This window comes from Poromitra crassiceps (genome assembly GCF_964638095.1).
Source record: "Poromitra crassiceps genome assembly, chromosome: 25".
In the NCBI taxonomy this organism is placed as follows: domain Eukaryota; kingdom Metazoa; phylum Chordata; class Actinopteri; order Beryciformes; family Melamphaidae; genus Poromitra; species Poromitra crassiceps.
The window spans coordinates 7,152,174-7,171,056 of record NC_139649.1 but is presented as its reverse complement, the minus strand read 5'-3'; the positions used below and the strand labels follow the sequence as shown (position 1 = coordinate 7,171,056).

The 18,883-nt window shown below is 46.3% G+C and overlaps 1 protein-coding gene across 1 annotated transcript in view; it reads right to left on the bottom strand.

Annotated features, from left to right (window-relative positions):
- suclg2 (succinate-CoA ligase GDP-forming subunit beta) overlaps positions 1 to 18,883 on the bottom strand; it is a 187,016-nt gene that overhangs the window by 84,342 nt on the left and 83,791 nt on the right. Inside the window, exons 8-9 of the mRNA XM_083660814.1 lie at positions 16,438 to 16,599; positions 14,264 to 14,406 (exon numbers count right to left, since the gene is read on the bottom strand). Of these exons, the coding sequence (XP_083516940.1) occupies positions 14,264 to 14,406; positions 16,438 to 16,599 (305 nt within the window). The remainder of the gene's footprint in view (positions 1 to 14,263; positions 14,407 to 16,437; positions 16,600 to 18,883) is intronic.

Genomic DNA, 18,883 nt, shown 5'->3' with positions numbered 1-18,883 from the left:
TCCAATCGGTTACATGAAACCATACATCTTCCATTACGATCTAGATGATTCACCTCAGGCTCCGCCAATTCTAACAAACGGTCGCTGCAACTCACCCCAATAGAGACACTGCGGAACGCGTCCTCATTCAGAAACCACGCCCAACACGGGGGAAAACACAAAGGACTAGACGGGACCAACTATCGTGCCAACTTCTAGCAAAACAAACCGTGGCTAACCGGGCGAACAAAGGAACTCTCGTCAGATACGGATAGTTTTGCAGATATCTAGGAGGAACTGGGCTAGTGTCAAATAATGAGACGTTGTGTGCGTTTACTTCATTCATTTGAACTGCGAACGAGACGTGAGCTGATCACAACGTTTGTCTGCTGACTTTCTGCTTCCTGAAACTCCCCCCTCAATCCTGGCATTCTCCTATGTGACGTGCTGCACACAAAGATCTTATATACGGAAGATGAACACTCCAACTTACTTCATCGACAGCTAGATCCACATTTTTCTTCTCAACGGCTTCCTTGTTTTGCTCGGGAGTACAAAAAAACTTTAATTGTTGATTATTTACTTTTGTTGTGTGCGCAGCCCACCACACAACAGCTTTTAGCTATGTTTAATTCAAGGAAAATGACGCTGGTCTATGGGAGAGAACGGAGCTATTTCCCCCGTGATGGGCGTGGCCTATTTCATGCAGTGTCTCTATGGTCACGTGGTCACCTGACCTCTCCCCTGAAGTGTTGTGAGAGGACTGTGTGCCTGGTGACGCAGGGTTAGTGCTGACCTAGCAAGCTAACTTGAAATAGAGATTGTGAGTTCCCAAACTCCACACAAACCACACATATAAACATAAAGCTGCCCGTTGTTAGCTCAATACAGTTGAAACTAAGATATTCCATTAAAAAAAAAAAAATTCTAGCCACAGATTTAAGCTACTACATCAACAAGCTTTAGCTTTAGCTAATCGCTCCCTGCTAACAAGAGTTCCTGTTGCCAAGTCTCGCGAGAGTGTGTTGCTGAGATAGAGACAGGTCTTGAACAAGTTTACTTTTCCCCTGATCTGTCTGTCTGAAAAATGCCATTTTAGTGTCCGAATATTCTGAAAGATATGTGGCTTCGGAGAACGGGCCGAATATTTACTTTCATGAATACGGGGGCGAAAGAATCGAGAGTCATCATCTGAGATCACGTTGACTTTTCCCATCGACTCCAATAGACTCAGAGCGGCCCGACAGGAAGTGAGTTGAAGTTGAAGCGTCTCGCTTGAAATCCCATGGTCTTTGATGAAACCTCGAGGGTGACTCACGACTCTTACAGTACCATTCTACCATCCAGCTGACGCATTTCTATCTTCTCCATCAGCAGGTGCAGGGGGGGGGGGGGAAGAAATGTCAAGCAGCTCCTATAGAGAGGTTCATGAGAATAAATGAAGCCGTTCTTTTCCGTGTCCTTCTTCTTCTTCTTCTTCTTCCCGGAGCTTGACTTCACAAGGTCGTTCAATCACAGGTTCCCCCCTCCCCTCGCCCTCCCCCGTGGCATCCATAGGGCCTATCTGATGGCTGGCTGGGCTCCTGTGGCCCCGTGGTGTGAAGCAGGTGCTGCCATGACAAAATGCTCCTGGCAGCAATAAGGGAAGGAACGCCGAGTGCAGAGCTCAATTAGCCCCTCGCTCCAATCCCAGATCCACTATTGATTTCCCATGGATGAGGGATGGCAGACAGGAGACTGCTCAATCAGACATGCCCATGGGACCAGCCAGCGTGTGTGTGTGCTTGTGTGCTGGTGTGCGTGTGCGACTGTGCGTGTGCGTGTGTCATAATCAACAGGGGACAAATTGGAGCTGAGAGACGAGGTGAATACATTAACAATCCATAGTCTTTATGCATACATGATGGGAGAAGTAATAGTGCGGTCTATTGACGGGTGGCGCTGTGGGGAAAATGACATGAGTCTTTAAAGGCCTGCTGAGTCGTCCAAAACACCCGGATCAAATGGAGAGAGAGCGGGAGACACGGGGCGAGACGTCACCTCCCTGAAGGGCAAATCAGTCTGACAAGTCATCAGTTAACGTGCTGCATCTCTGAACGACTCCGTTTGCTTCCTCAAATTAACCTTCAGCAGAGGGATGGGGGGTGAGGGGGGGGCGGGGGGGGGGGGGGTTACGGTGGCTGACAAGCCCATTTGTCCTTCGCTTATGGTTTGAGCGTTCCGCTTTAGGTGGTCAAGTCTATAATATTTGTCCGTGTCAATGACGTGCGCATGGATTTGTTCTTCAGTCTTTGATAGCAATTCACGTTTTCTTTATGAGCAAGTTTTGAATGTTTGATCCAAGAGGGAACTGTGTGTGTGGGTGTGTGTGTGTGTGTGTGTGTGTGTGTTTGTGTGTGTGTGTGTCTGTGTGATCACTGCCTCTCACTACATCACACAGACAGCTGTGCTAAATAGTAAATTAACTGCATTGATCCTTTAATATCATGCGCCTTTACAGTACGGTAGTTTAGTTTTTATTATGATGTTGATGCACGAGGAGTGAACTGGCAACCTGCCCTTCGGACGTTATAGAAACATAAATCTTTAGAAAATATGAAATGACGTAGGCCATTCAACATGTTTTTCGACAAGAAATCACTCAAAGATCTTGTATATATTCTTTGATGCAGCACCAGCGAATGAGTTTCTTAAAGATAACTGCTTTCTATTTAACGCACCAACAAGCCACTTTCCAATGTCATTACATGTTATTATGTCCATGACTGCGTCACATAGCAGAATACTAATGGAAGGTTTCTATAAATCTGTGACTATATTCTCATAAAACTGTTGTGAGTTATGAGCGTTTATGGCAACATGTGAACATTTGATGGCTGCTATATGACATTGAGAAAGGCTGTAATGTGTCTGTCCTTGATCATGTGTCTTAGCGTGTCAGTGTCTCGCCAATATACATAACGTACATATTATGTTGGTGTGTGTGCTTGTTGCCATTAGTAACTGCTTTGGGGACGTGTAAATCATCCTTCAAAAGATGGCACAGGCATCAAGGTCCTATCCATATGTAAACAAGTGTCTGTTAACCTCAACACATTTAAATAATTTATTTTATTTTGATGATCCTTCAAAAGAAATCCAACTGACTTGTGCGATAAAGGAAGGCATCTATGAGGTTATAGCCTGAGCTTCACTGCACGGTATGAATCTGGGCCCACACTGATTGCAAACTTAATTCAAAGACGAGAGTGATTTGATCTGAATTAACCCAATCAGTAACTTTTTCACCTTAATATAACAGCTTTTTAGACATTGAATATGGTCCAGTGTATTATAAGAGGGAGAATGTCGCCTCTATTGGTCCCACAGCGCCCTCCAAAGGCCTCTCCTGGCACTAAGCATTTTTGTGCCAGCGTCCCGGAGGCAGCATTCTGCGGGCATACTGCGCATGCGCCGTGTTCAAGAAAACAAGGAAGTAACTCGGTGCGGATTTGCTACGAAAATGACGTTTCACGTAACTATGGATTATTATTTCATCACGTGGTGAGTACCCGATGTCACAACATGTACATAGAGCTTTCTGGCGGTGTGTTTTGTTGACTTTGAATGGCGATATCGATACAGGTAAAGGTAAAGTCCCACTGATTGTCACACAATGTGTGAAATTTGTTCTCCGCATTTGACCCATCCCCTGGGGGAGCGGTGAGCGGCAGCGTGCGCCGCGCTCGGGAATCATATGGTGATCTAACCCCCCAATTCCAAGCCTTTGATGCTGAGTGCCAAGCAAGGGAGGCAAATGGGTCCCATTTTTATAGTCTTTGGTATGACTCGGCCGGGGATCGAACTCACGACCTCCCAGTCTCAGGGCGGACACTCAGACCACAAGGCCACTGAGCTGGACACCGATACCGAAACTTGGAAAAGTTGCTAAATGGGGCTTTAAGGCAGTTGTTTCTCAAGAATTCATATGCTACTGTATGCTCTATATTCATGTAACCTAAATGCAAAAGGACTGGTGAGCGGAACAGCGAGCAGTGGAGCACAATCAAACACCTGTGAGAATGGCATCTCACTCAAATGCAGCGGAAGCCATATATGTTACATTGTTAAATGGAAGACAATAAGATATCACGCATGCAATCAGTGAGTCCATCACTATCACAATACGTACAGAGACACACCTGCCGTTTGACATGCTAGGAGGCAGGAAGCAACACCAATCAGGAAGCAACACCAATCACGAAGCAACACCAATCAGGAAGCAACACCAATCAGGTGAAAGATCTGCAACGTTTAGATCAAGTACTAACACAAAACAACCTGACGTACTTTTACTAAACAAACCAACAAGAACAAAAACTACATTAAAATGAGCACAGCATTAATTTGATTTTTTTTTAGACACTTTGATCCAATCCAATAAAGTGAGATTGAATGTTCATTAAGGAATTTTCAATAAACTTGCCCGGTTTGTGAGATTGAATCATTATTATTCTAATTGCATTGAATACATGGATTCACTGCAGCAGAGCCATCACAACAAATCACAACTAACACAACAATGTAATGCTAGATGTGCGACACGCTTCATGCACAAAGAACATGATGACATAGATGCATGTCTCATGTGTTAGTGTTGACTATCACACCACATGCTAGCTACATGTGAAACAACACATGTGGAAAAGGCCTCTTTAGAAGTCTTTTAGAGATAGCCTCACAAACAAGCCTTCCACACAAGCATCCATGCATCTTGTGCCACCCAACACTTTGATTAAGCAGCTTCACTGTCCCTATAGGCTCGTAAAAAAATGCACTGACCAAAATCAAAACAACTCCCAATCAAAAACAGGAGCAGGACCAATTTGAATCAAGTACTGGGTCAAAAGCTGAACTGAATTTAAGATATCTTGCTATGAAATGTGGTAAAGCTGTTCATCTGCGTGGCGTGCGTGCGTTTATCTGACACACATGGTCTTTTGAGTCTATTTTTCTTTCCTTTGCAGAAGATTAAATGGAGCTCAGGGCTTGACATGGAGCCAGTTAAACTGCTCTGTGTTCGCCTATAGATGTGTCCTTGACTATGGCTGCATAATGACAAGAGGCTTTGACATTTGTTGCCCCCCGCATTTCTGAGAATTGTAAAAAAGAGCCTTGACATCTCATAACACACATACAGTATACGAGCTACGCAGTCATAGAGGGGGAAAGACTATACAACACATCCACACTGAGATGAACGGCACACGCGTGTCGACACAGAACATGTCTACTTGATCAGGCTTCCGAGTCACGCGTGTCAAGGACTAACAAAGCCAGTGCACTCACTCACTACAGAGAGAGAGGGTTTAGCATGCAATAGACACGCTGCCAACATGGCTGCCTGCTGCTGCTGTGATTTCAAACGCACCGGAGCGGAACAAATCTCACCACGCGCAAAAAAAACCTAAAGCCATATCTTTCACCGAAGAAGGAATTGAATGCGCCGTAAGCAAAAATCTGCAGGAAAGCCATTATATGACTGACTGTATATAGCCTTTCTCTTATACTGGGAAACGGATAGTATGGGAGACACACACACACACACACACACAAAAGAGCTATTTTCTCCTTTACGCACACAAGCCCTCGTATGAGCAGTCTTGCTTGTTTGTGGGGGCCTAGCCTTAGCGTAGCCGTCCCTGTGCGCGCGCTGGCTGGACCCAGGTGCTTGTCCCATGATGGCTGCCCGGCCCTCTTTAGTACCTCTTAATACTCAGCAGCAGCACAGTGGGAATGAGTTCCATTACCGCGCGAGGCGGCTTTCTGCTGGGCTTTGCATTGCTTGTGTTTATGACACGGGGGACCTTAGCGCTCCCGCTGGCCCTCAGCTGCCAGGACAGGTGATTTCTTTCTTTTCCTTCTGAAATAACGGGCCATACCCTCTTACAACGACAGCTTGTTTGGGTCCATGCAGGACTGAGGAGGCAGTGTACAGGTGTGTTGTTTGTGTGGCGTGCACAAGCGTCCGATGTAGGGATGCACGATCCACATTTTTTCACTTCCGATCCGATTCCGATACCTGAATTTGGATATCTGCCGATACCGATATTATTCCGATACTGATATTTTTCTTGAATATACAGTATAGGCAAAGATTTGGCCAATTAAAGATTTTTTTTTTAAATATACCTTGCAAAAAGCAGACAAAATTAAGAAAATATACAAGGCAAAGAAGGATACTATTATACATTAAATTACGCCCCCTGTGCGGCCCATGCTGGAATTGCAATCTTTTTTTTTGTTTGTTTCCGATTCGATTTCGATCCGTGAATTATGTCAGTATCGGCACCCGATACTGATATTGGATCGGATCGGCCCCATCCCTAGTCCGATGCTGCACACATGTAGTCACGCCCAGAGCCGTATAATAGAAGAGTTCCGACATCTCCATTCACTCCAATGGACCAGTTTTTTTCCAGGAAGTAGAAAGTGGAACTCTTCAGTAAATGGTAAATGGTAAATGGCCTGCATTTATATAGCGCTTTTATCCAAAGCGCTTTACAATCAGTATAGTCTACATTCACCCATTCATACACCAATGGCGGCAGGCTGCCACGCAGGGTGCCTACACACCATCGGGAGCAAGGAGGGTTAAGTGTCTTGCCCAGGGACACAGCGACAGCAGCTGGGAGGGAGCGGGGATCGAACCGCCAACCCTTGCATCATTGGCCGACCCGCTCTACCTCCTGAGCTAAAGCCGCCCCGTAAAAGCAGCACTGTCGAGTTGCATCAAAATAGACAGTGTTGTACTTTGAAAGGGTTTTTCATCCCTTGAAATGAATCAAATTGTACATTATCAGCTTTATTTTAGCATGCAAAAGTAGCGCGAGACCCATTCCTGGCTGTTCATTGGCTAATGATTCTTGCATTTTGGTCCTCCGCTGACGCCACTCTCTCTCTCTAGAGGACACTAGTCACGCCTATTTGACGTTGCTGTAAGGTAAGTGAACGAGGCGTGTGATTGGCTGCGTTACTTGTAGTAACACCCACCCCCCAAGGACATGGGCCTATCAAATCACTTCCGACTGAGAGCCCTCCATCCTCTCATTCACTCTGTAGCCTGGAGCAAGACAAGACCATGCACCTCTCACAACCAATCATATCTCAGTCTCTCACAACCAATCACATGTCTCGTCTCTGTCCCATCAGGCTACGCACAGTGCTGCTGTCTCCCTGTGACTGCATCCATGTTGAAGCATGATGGCACGTTCACATGCTACATAGGCATACTGTACAGTAAGTATGGCCATATGGGGACTAGAGAGAGGCAGCGGCTGGACTCTTAAGGGACGTAGCTAGCAGGCATGAAACTGAACTGAGGACAGCTCCGTACCACTGGCCTTAACGGGATTTAGCCAGATCAAAGGCAACAGGGATGGAGAGAAAGAGAGAGAGACAGAGAGAGAGAGAGAGAGAGAGAGAGAGAGAGAGAGAGAGAAAGAGAGAGAGAGAGAGAGAGAGAGAAAGAGAGAGAGAGAGAGAGAGAGAGAGAGAGAGAGACAAGGAAGGGGGTAGAGAGAAAGAAAAGAGAAATATATAGAGAGAGGAAGAAAGTGGGGAAGAAATAGCAAAGAAGGTGAGACGATGAGCTGGCAGGCACACACATTGGCACGCTACAATATGTCCAAGATTCATAAAGTAGTGAAAATGATCAGCCCAGTCTCCAAAAAAATTGTAAAATGGTAACTTTTTTCGGGGTGGTCTCCGACCCCACGGACCCTTCTAACCTCTCCCAGACCATAACCCTAAACCCAACCTCTCCCCAGACCCTAAGCCTAAACCCAACCTCTCCCCAGACCCTAAGCCTAAACCTAACCTCTCCCCAGACCCTAAGCCTAAACCTAACCTCTCCCCAGACCCTAACCCTAAAACCTAACCTCTCCCCAGACCCTAAGCCTAAACCTAACCTCTCCCCAGACCCTAAGCCTAAACCTAACCTCTCCCCAGACCCTAAGCCTAAACCTAACCTCTCCCCAGACCCTAAGCCTAAACCTAACCTCTCCCCAGACCCTAACCCTAAAACCTAACCTCTCCCCAGACCCTAACCCTAAAACCTAACCTCTCCCCAGACCCTAAGCCTAAACCTAACCTCTCCCCAGACCCTAACCCTAAAACCTAAAACGTTACCATTTTACAATTTTGGAGCCGACATTGTAACATAGCAACAACGTTGGTCCAAAACCAAAACGTTGCTATTTTACCTTTTATTTTTCCTGTGAGACTGTGTTGAAATGATACCAATCATGACTGTTGGTTGTAAAACAGAAGCTGGGTTTAGAACGAGGAGAAGAGATGAACAGTGGAGCAGGCAGCGCTCATGACCAGGATGAAAGTGCTTACAGGGGGGGCACAGGTGACTCAAAGCAGCAGAGGCACTGAGCGAGAAAGAAGGAAGGAACATCGTGTGTAGTTCTGCTATAGGGCAATGGTGTCCGGGAGACCTATGAGGACACGCATGATAATCCCACACAAACCCAGAGGAGGTGATCTGGACAACTCATCAAACAACATCATGCTGGAGGAGGAGGCGCACAGGTGAGCCTCAGCATGCTAGGTTGAGATCACACATGATCAGACGTGATGATGAAGGGCTTGATTGCCTGACATCACCGCGTGCATAGCACCAACACAGCTCTATCTGTGCCCAGGAGGCGGGGTCACCCAGCGGAACTAACGCTAACGTGCCAATCCATGTCTCCTTCACCTCGGAGCGCAGCCTCTCACCTGCTTCACCTTTAACAACACAGCACACACGATGCAAGCACTCAGCTCAGCAGCATGCCTACAGGTGACAATTACCCCTCCACCCAGAAAACACATGGACAAAACACACACACACACACACACACACACACACACACACACACACACAGAAAAAACGCCATAATTTTCTCTGGCCTGGAAAATGTACAGAAAAAGAACAGCCTAACAGCCTTCAGAACAAAATGGCTGTCAAATAAGGGGAAAACATCCATTCGCCATTTGCTGAACGAACAGACTGTTGGTATTTGCTGCCTGCTGCTGCCTGGTGCCTACAGGTGATGTGAGGAGAAACCTCAATACATCCAGCCGTTCTGTCAACAAAATGAAGAGAGTGGGACTATTTAGTTTAGCATGGAAAATAAATGCGTCCTCGCTCAGAAACGTCGGGGGCCTCAATTCTAACAAAACTGAATGTCCTAGTACACCCAAACAACATCTCACATAGTTAGCACTCACTCTCGCTACGTACGCTATGATTCACCACCCCCCATCAATGTGTGTTTCTCCCACTCCACATATCCCTTTTCATCTGGTTCCTCTTCCTTATCTCCTTTCAGAGGATAAAGCTAATTGAGCTAATGAATGCTGTGAGGCTAGGTGCTCCTGGAGGAGTGAGAGTACAACAAACAGGAGGCGCTGTCATCTCCAATCTCTGGTCCTGCCTGTGCAATTCAGCCGCCGCAGTCCGCTCGCATCCACTTCCTCTCCCCTCTGCACAACGAGCCCCAGACATCAAAGCAGAGACCGAGCGCCAGAGAGATGGAGAGAGAGATGGAGAGAGAGATGGAGGGAGAGATGGAGAGAGGGATGGAGGGAGGGATGGAGGGATGGAGAGAGAGATGGAGAGAGGGATGGAGAGAGATGAGAGAGAGATGGAGAGAGGGATGGAGGGATGGAGAGAGAGATGGAGAGAGATGGAGAGAGATGGAGAGAGAGATGGAGAGAGATGGAGAGAGAGATGGAGAGAGATAGAGAGAGATGGAGAGAGGGATGGAGAGAGAGATGGAGAGAGAGATGGAGAGATGGAGAGAGGGATGGAGAGAGAGATGGAGAGAGGGATGGAGAGAGAGATGAAGAGAGAGATGGAGAGAGGGATGGAGGGATGGAGAGAGATGGAGAGAGAGATGGAGAGATGGAGAGAGGGATGGAGAGAGAGATGGAGAGAGGGATGGAGGGATGGAGAGAGATGGAGAGAGAGATGGAGAGATGGAGAGAGGGATGGAGAGAGAGATGGAGAGAGGGATGGAGAGAGAGATGGAGAGAGGGATGGAGAGAGAGATGGAGAGATGGAGAGAGGGATGGAGGGACACAAGAGAGTAAAGGCCAGTGAGGGAGAAAGACCAAAGCAGAAGACAGACACAAAAATACCCGTTTCCGTGGAAAAGTAAGGTACGGCATCACTACAGCGGGATATTTCCTGCAATAAAGTCATATCGCCTGGCTGCTGAATCTAGTCAGGCCGGCCTCTAATAAAAGAATAATCATATCATAAATAAGTGTTGTAGTCAGGCTGCTCTCTAATAAAACACAGAACATTAACAGTCTTCCCTACAGGGTCACTGGAACCTCCAGCAGCAATCCGAGCTGCTTTTATGCAGGATTTGCAGCAGCAGAGGAACTAAGCCTCCATATGCTGTGAAAACCTTTCGCCAAAAAGGAGAAGGCATTTTGTTTTTTTTGTTTTTTTTAAAGAGTCAAAAAATGTAAAAATAAAAGAATATGTGCAGTGCAAGTAAAGCAGTCCATCTGGAACTTCAAACAGTGAAGCATGTTGAGTTGTCAACAAAGTGCTGCGTATTAGAGAAGGACATCAACAGACTGCCTTCATATTAGAGAAACAACAAGACAGCGGTTCCACCGTCACATGACGCCAACACCCCGTCAACAGGTCAGCGACCTTTAACCTGCTAGGAGGTACTTTACATTTCTGAGTGCCCATTTGTGGGGAGGGGAAAAAATATGCAAATTGACATATTTCTTTCTCTCTCTCTCTCTCTCTCTCTCTCTCTCTCTCTCTCTCTCTCTCTCTCTCTCTCTCTCTCTCTCTCTCTCTCTCTCTCTCTCTCTCTCTCTCTCTCTCTCTCTCTCTCTCTCTCTCTCTCTCTCTCTCTCTCTCTCTCTCTCTGGAATCATTAACATGCCCTGCACATATCAGAGCAGCTTTCTCAGTTGCCCTGGTTGAAATGCTAATAGGGCTTCCAACCCAGTTTAATGTCAATCCCATTCGACTTTCTTTCCTGTTAGGGCGGAGCTCCCTGTCTGCATTTCCATACTCAGCAGAAGCAGGAGGAGGGGGGACAGGCAGCGGGGGCGGGGCTCACTGCCCCCCATCGAGATCTACCAATCAACACAAGACAGAAAGAGGGGGAGGTGCAGGGGGAGGAGGGGGGAGGGAGGTGGAGGAGGCACAGGGGGAGGAGGTGAGGTGGAGGAGGAATGAGAGAGATGAGAGAGTGATGGAGAGAGATGGAGAGAGAGATGGAGAGAGGGATGGAGAGAGAGATGGAGAGAGGGATGGAGAGAGAGATGGAGAGAGGGATGAGAGAGATGAGAGAGTGATGGAGAGAGATGGAGAGAGGGATGGAGAGAGATGGAGAGAGATGGAGAGAGGGATGGAGAGAGATGGAGAGAGAGATGGAGAGAGGGATGGAGAGAGATGGAGAGAGAGATGGAGAGAGGGATGGAGAGAGATGGAGAGAGGGATGGAGAGAGAGATGGAGAGAGGGATGGAGAGAGAGATGGAGAGAGAGATGGAGAGAGAGATGGAGAGAGGGATGAGAGAGATGAGAGAGTGATGGAGAGAGATGGAGAGAGAGATGGAGAGAGATGGAGAGAGGGATGGAGAGGGATGGAGAGAGATGGAGAGAGAGATGGAGAGAGAGATGGAGAGAGGGATGAGAGAGATGAGAGAGAGATGGAGAGAGATGGAGAGAGGGATGGAGAGAGGGATGGAGAGAGGGATGGAGAGAGAGATGGAGAGAGGGATGGAGAGAGATGGAGAGAGATGGAGAGAGGGATGGAGAGAGATGGAGAGAGGGATGGAGAGAGATGGAGAGAGGGATGGAGAGAGAGATGGAGAGAGGGATGGAGAGAGAGATGGAGAGAGGGATGGAGAGAGAGATGGAGAGAAGGATGGAGAGAGATGGAGAGAGATGGAGGGAGATGGAGAGAGAGATGGAGAGAGGGATGGAGAGAGATGAGAGAGAGATGGAGGTGGAGGTGGAGGAGGGGGGAGGAGGCACAGGGGGAGGAGGGGAGAGGGGAGGAGGGGCCTCTTGTCCATACAGGAGTAATTGGAGGGAGTGTGGTTAAAACCTGATAGTGCTCCTGCAGTATCGCTCCTCGTTTTTTAAATGTTCTTGCAGTGATGGGAGGAAAGGCCACAGCCAGGTCTTTCTACTTTCCTCTCCCACTGTTTTTATTTCTCTTTTTTTTGGCTTCTTCATTTTGATCCTCCCTCCCCACAGAGACCACGCTGGTGAATTCACGTGAGACCAAATAGCATCTTCTTCACACAGTGAAGATATTTGAATGAGGCGATGCATCACCTGCTGGGGGCGTCAAGCTTGGCGGGATTTTTCCACAAATGATTCATCACTTTTAAAAGGTGTGCATCACTGGCTTGTTCACAGTGCTGTTGTGTGAGAAATAGAGGAGGCAGACGCAGACACACGCTTTCAAAATGCCACCGTCTCTCTCTCTCTCACTGCTCAACACAACACGCGCTGTGAAGAGGAGGCTGGATGAAGATAAGAGATGCAGGAGCGCAGTGTTGACAACCTCTATTTTAAGTGCAGCATTGCATATCACAGGTAGATATTCTATTATTATCCCAGCTGTCCATACATCAGTTTTCATACAACCTCTCCACCTGTTTTTGGATGTAGGGCTGTGAATAATGAGTATTTTCAATTAATCAATTAAACACCTATAATAAAGTTGAAGTTGTCTGTCTGTCTGTCTGTCTGTCTGAAATTCTACATGGTGGGGGGTTATGATCTGGGGAAGGTCATGGGCATGTCATCAAGTCCTGGAACCACCTGGAAAGTCCACCTCACGCCCACAATCTGTATACAGTATGCATGTGTGCATTAATTTCAGTGTGCATACCTGTATGTGCGTCCACATGACAGTCACTGGCTCACTCACTGTCTGCATTGGTGTACGGACATTTCAAGGAGACTGTCTCACAGCCTCCCAGAGTGTGTGTCCCTCAGAGAGACATGGACATGTTATAATCACACAGCCTCCCAGAGTGTGTCGCCCCTCAGAGAGACATGGACATGTTATAATCACACAGCCTCCCAGAGTGTGTGTCCCTCAGAGAGACATGGACATGTTATAATCACACAGCCTCCCAGAGTGTGTGTCCCTCAGAGAGGCATGGACATGTTATAATCACACAGCCTCCCAGAGTGTGTGTCCCTCAGAGAGACATGGACATGTTATAATCACACAGCCTTCCAGAGTGTGTGTCCCCTCAGAGAGACATGGACATGTTATAATCACACAGCCTCCCAGAGTGTGTGTCCCTCAGAGAGACGTGGACATGTTATAATCACACAGCCTCCCAGAGTGTGTGTCCCTCAGAGAGACGTGGACATGTTATAATCACACAGCCTCCCAGAGTGTGTGTCCCTTCAGAGAGACATGGACATGTTATAATCACACAGCCTCCCAGAGTGTGTGTCCCTCAGAGAGACGTGGACATGTTATAATCACACAGCCTCCCAGAGTGTGTCCCCCTCAGAGAGACATGGACATGTTATAATCACACAGCCTCCCAGAGTGTGTCCCCCTCAGAGAGACATGGACATGTTATAATCACACAGCCTCCCAGAGTGTGTGTCTCCTCAGAGAGACGTGGACATGTTATAATCACACAGCCTCCCAGAGTGTGTGTCCCTCTCAGAGAGACGTGGACATGTTATAATCACACAGCCTCCCAGAGTGTGTGTCTCCTCAGAGAGACATGGACATGTTATAATCACACAGCCTCCCAGAGTGTGTGTCTCCTCAGAGAGACGTGGACATGTTATAATCACACAGCCTCCCAGAGTGTGTGTCCCCCTCAGAGACACGTGGACATGATATAATCACACAGCCTCCCAGAGTGTGTGTCCCTCAGAGAGACATGGACATGTACCAGGGCCCCTACTGTAGTCTAATGAGCGCTGTTGTCTCCGTGACAAAGCCCTAACCAGATATAGGTCTTTATGAATGTGCTATTTACAAGACGCTTGGCGGGGAAATCAATGGCGGGGAAATCAACGACACTTCCCAGGCGGTGAAATTGTATTTAGTTTTTATCAGTCTTCTTTTGTTCCTTTGAAGATGGTAGTGGTTTGCTGGCTTGATGTGCTCAATTGAGCAATTGAACCTTGGCATGCAAACGCAAACGCGCGCGCACGCGCACACACACACACACACACACACACACACACACACACACACACACAGTTCAACAGCTGATTCCTACCTTAGGGTCTGCAGTGAGCAGCTTAAAGGCCTCGTACACCTGCCTCTCTTGGACTCCGCCCCCCAGGTCCAGGAAGTTAGCTGGCTTTCCTCCGTGCAGGTCGATGATGTCACAGGTGGCCATGGCCAATCCAGCCCCATTCACTGTAAGTCAGAAGAATTAATATGCAAAAATGTACATTTGAATAGTAAGGTAGCTTAACAGCAGACTCACATTCAGCATAATGGGTGGTGCCTTTTCAGTAGGGCTGGGTATTGGCAAGGACCTCACGATACGATACGTATCACGGTACATGGGTCACGATACGATTGTATCACGATACATTGCGATACAATACATATTGTGATATATTGGAATACTCTAGATAATTTACTGAAAATTAAAAAATAGAGCTGAAAATACAACTCGCTGTGTACCACCCGGGTAGTGTAATAATATGTACATCACTTTATATTGATAACTTAGTGGACAAATTGAGTCAAAACTACGGAGTGTTGAGTGTGTTACTGAACGCACTGAAATAAAAAGTATTCTTATTGTGTCAATGAAAACACGGTTGTGGAAAAAATCAATATGGCAATATGTCACGATATTTTTCGGAAATATCGATACAGTATTGCTGAAAAAAATATTGTGATATATTGCTGTATCGATTTGATTGCACAGCCCTACTTTTCAGAGTGAGACTTTTAATCACAGTGTTAGGTGCTCTTTTTATATAAGTTACTTGACTTATCTTACTAATGATACTGTAGCCTAGTAATGACCCTAAACTATAACAAAGGCAGATTTGTCCATTACGGCCTGGCTGAAGACCAGGATTTAAACAAAAGCCCCTGGGAGGAAAGAGCAGCGGTTGGTAGCCAAGAGTTAATTAAAATGAATATTACTGCCACTAAGGGAACGATGAAATACTGGAAGAACGCCCACAATGGAATCCAGCAGTAAATTATCATCTCAAGACGAAGAAGAGCAAATATCTCAAATGTAACGCTTTAAAAGAGGCAGAGCCCACCCCAACTGCACGGAGATATCCCAATCAGGAACATTCAAAACTTCCAAGTGGAGCAACGCAGAGAAAATTTGATTATGACCGTGTGTGCTCTCGACTTCAGAGAGAAAAAGAGCGTTGATTAACCCATTGATACCTGCTGCAGCATTTGTGTGTATATCCCTCATTTGTGTGCGTATCCCTTTAAGACCGCGAACCGCGTTAACGCGGTTCGCGGTCTTAAAGGGATACGCACACAAATGCTGCATCAGGTATCAATGGGTTAAAAGAGGTTCTGCTACGGGGGTATTTTGCGGGCTGTGTCATCATTTAGGCCGCGGCGTTCAGAACAGTACGGCTACCCCGGCTACCCCGCCGTGAGAGCTGTGCGGGAGCCAAGCCATTCAGTGCAACACAAAATGTCTCCCTTCATTTGCCTTAGCCGGTAGCTGAGCTCGGGTCCTGGCCAGCTAACCGACAGAGGTCTCAATAAAAAGTGAAAATTCACTTCAACAGCTGTCACTTTGCTGGATTACAGAGCGAACAGCGCGGCCTTAAAAGCTGCTGTTACTTTAAGAGGGGCTGGGGGGGTCGGTTGTGGTGGGGTGGGGGCGGCTAGTGCTAACGGAACCCAGCTAATGTGTTGATGAGGCTGCAGGGTAAAAGAAGCGGAGCACCTGTTAGGGGCTTGCTGTACACTGTAAAAAGCTTTGATTTATGACGAGAGAGGGCCCCTTTAATGAGAATGCTAACAATCTGGCACACTGGAGACTTTCTGGGCGGATTATGGCTAATTAGAACACATTGGTTACAGCAGCGCTCCTTCTGGAGCCCTCAGAAAAGCTGCGTGTAAAGTCGACTGGAGGAGAGCCCAGGCTGCCTTTACTTTGATTACGTTTTAAACCGTGTCCGACGCGAGACCTTCACCTAGGGTATGTGTCTTAAGAGGCGCATTATCGCCTGATACCACCAGGGGGTTCACATCCAGTATGGCAGAATTCATCCAGCAGTGTGTGTGCGTGTGCGTGTGTGTGTGCTTGTGTATGTGTATGTGTATGTGTGTGTGTGTGTATGTGTGTGTGTGTGTGTGTGTGTGTGTGTGTGTGTGTGTGTGTGTGTGTGTGTGTGTGTGTGTGTGTGTGTGTGTGTGCGCGCGTGCATGAACGGGGTTTTGTTTTCATACCAAAGCAGGCGATGTTTCCGTCCAGTCCGATATATTTGAGGTCCCACTTGGCCGCCTCCGTCTCCGTGGGGTCGCTCTCGCTCATGTCGTCCATGGCGAAGACGGCCTTCTGACGGAACTCGGCGTTGTCATCAAAGTTGATCTTGGCATCAAAGCAAACCACTGGGGGGGGGGGGCAAGAGATGGAAGGAGAGGAATGGAGAGATGACAGAGAGAAACAGAGGAATAAAGAAGACCGAGCGAGACGAAAGGAAAGAGGGGAAGAGAGGAGGATAATTTCAGACATGAAAGGGCAACTAATTATCATCTCTTAAACATTAAATAAATGAAATGGAGGCTTCTCCCTCAGCCCATTAGTTAATTATTTCAGCGGCTGGGAGGGGAAGGCATACGTTGTGTTTCTAAGGCACAGGCCCTTATGCTAAACGGACAGCGCCTTTACACTTCAAAGAGGATGCGTTTCAAAAGAGACCACACTCAGAATGCTACCTGTCAAAATAGCAGGCATACAATGTTAGCATACAATGTTAGCACATTAGTCACAGGGTTCTCTGTAGAAAGACGCTTACACTTTCATGTTGACCAAACCTCAAAGAAGGAAGAAAAAACTCCAGCACGTCTCTAGATAGATAGAGATAGATAGATTAATAGATAGATAGATAGATAGATAGATAGAGAGATAGAGAGATAGATAAATAGATAGATAGATAGATAGATAGATAGATAGATAGATTAATAGATAGATAGATAATAGTCTCTATTGTTTCAATTGCCACATGACCTCGCAGTAAAATCGCCAGTGCATGTGAGAGTTGTTTGTTTGAATTCTTGAGTCTACAATAAACAAAGTACCTTAAGTTAAGATTTTCCTTTTTCCTTTTTTACCTCCGATTTAAGGTGTCCATAAAATAAAATCGGTTGCCCAAAACACCCTTAAACCTTCTCCTTAAGGTTAAACATTTTAAAGAAAGCACAAGATTTAAGGGTGTTTTGTGCAACCGATTCTATTTTATGGACACCTTAACTCAGACTCTAAGGAAAATCTTAACTTAAGGTGCTTTGTGCAACCGGCCCTCTGGTCTTCTACCTGCTCTATTTGTAAATAATAACTATACAGTTGATTGATTGATTGATTGATTGATTGATTGATTGCTAGATAATAATCTGTACAGTACAATAAACTGAAGTCTTAAGGCGACTTGAGTTAAGTCTACATGTAAGGCTAAATGATTATACTGTCCATTAGGTCCAACCATACATAGAACATGTATATAAGAGGTTTTGACCACAGCATACACTGTACTGTATGCTTTCAACTATCAAAAACATAACAATGCTCTACCACAAAGAAGCCTTTGAGACAAGTCGTAGCAATATTAATGTCAATGAAACGTTAAGCATAAACTTATTATTGAACGGCCCATCAGAGGGAAGCACATGCTCTACGAGGCCAGGGAGGACCCAGGTGTAATAGTGACCCAGGACACACGATATGCAGCCATGAGAGGGCCTTCAGAATTACAAAGTATAAACGCAGGTGTGCAGGCAGGCAGACACGTGGAGAGAGAGGCATAGCCATATCCTCCAGGTACTGGAGCGTTCCTACTGCAATCCTCCCATTTTGGTATTACAGTCCCTCAAGTAAAACTACTCAGCTATAGCCAATGAGAGAACAAACATAATGAGAAATTGTCCAGCCTGAAGAAATGTTCCTTCCCAGCGTTCTTTTTTTTTGAACGCCTCCTGGAAAACAGTTGTGTTCCCGTATAACGTGCAACAAAATGAACCAAACACCGGGTTGATGTCAATGTGAAGCCTGTCTACACAGCCTGCCTCAATCACAGCCATGTCTTCTCTCTGCTCGTTGAGAAGCTATCTTGTAGCTCTCTCAAGACTATAACTTCATGGTTAGGAAAGAATAAAATTGATCATTAATATTCATAAGAACTCATGAAACACACTTGTCTTGTCAATCTTGATGAACCATACATTAAACAAGAACTTGTTTTTGAGCAGGCCAAATAAAACCGAAGATGTGGTGGATCATGAATTATTTGTGTAATCTGTCTCGATAGGACACATCACAGTCAATCTGTGTCAGACCAGAATGACGTCTATGGAGGAAAAAATATGTTCTGTGCAAGTCAGCACATTAAAGGAACAGCTCACCCTAAAATCCAAATGACATATTTTTCTTCTTACCTGTCCTGCTATTTATCCATCTACATCGTTTTGTGTTAGATGCCTGAGTTTTGCAGATATCGGCCCTAGTGATGCCTGTCTTTTACAATACAATGGAACTGGATGGCACTCGGCTTGTGCTGCTCAAAATGGCAAAAACATACATTTGAAAAACTCAACAGCAATGTCTCTTTCCAGAAATAATGGCCCGGTTACCCAAGATAATCCACATACCTAGTTATGAGCAGCTTCATATAGGAACTAT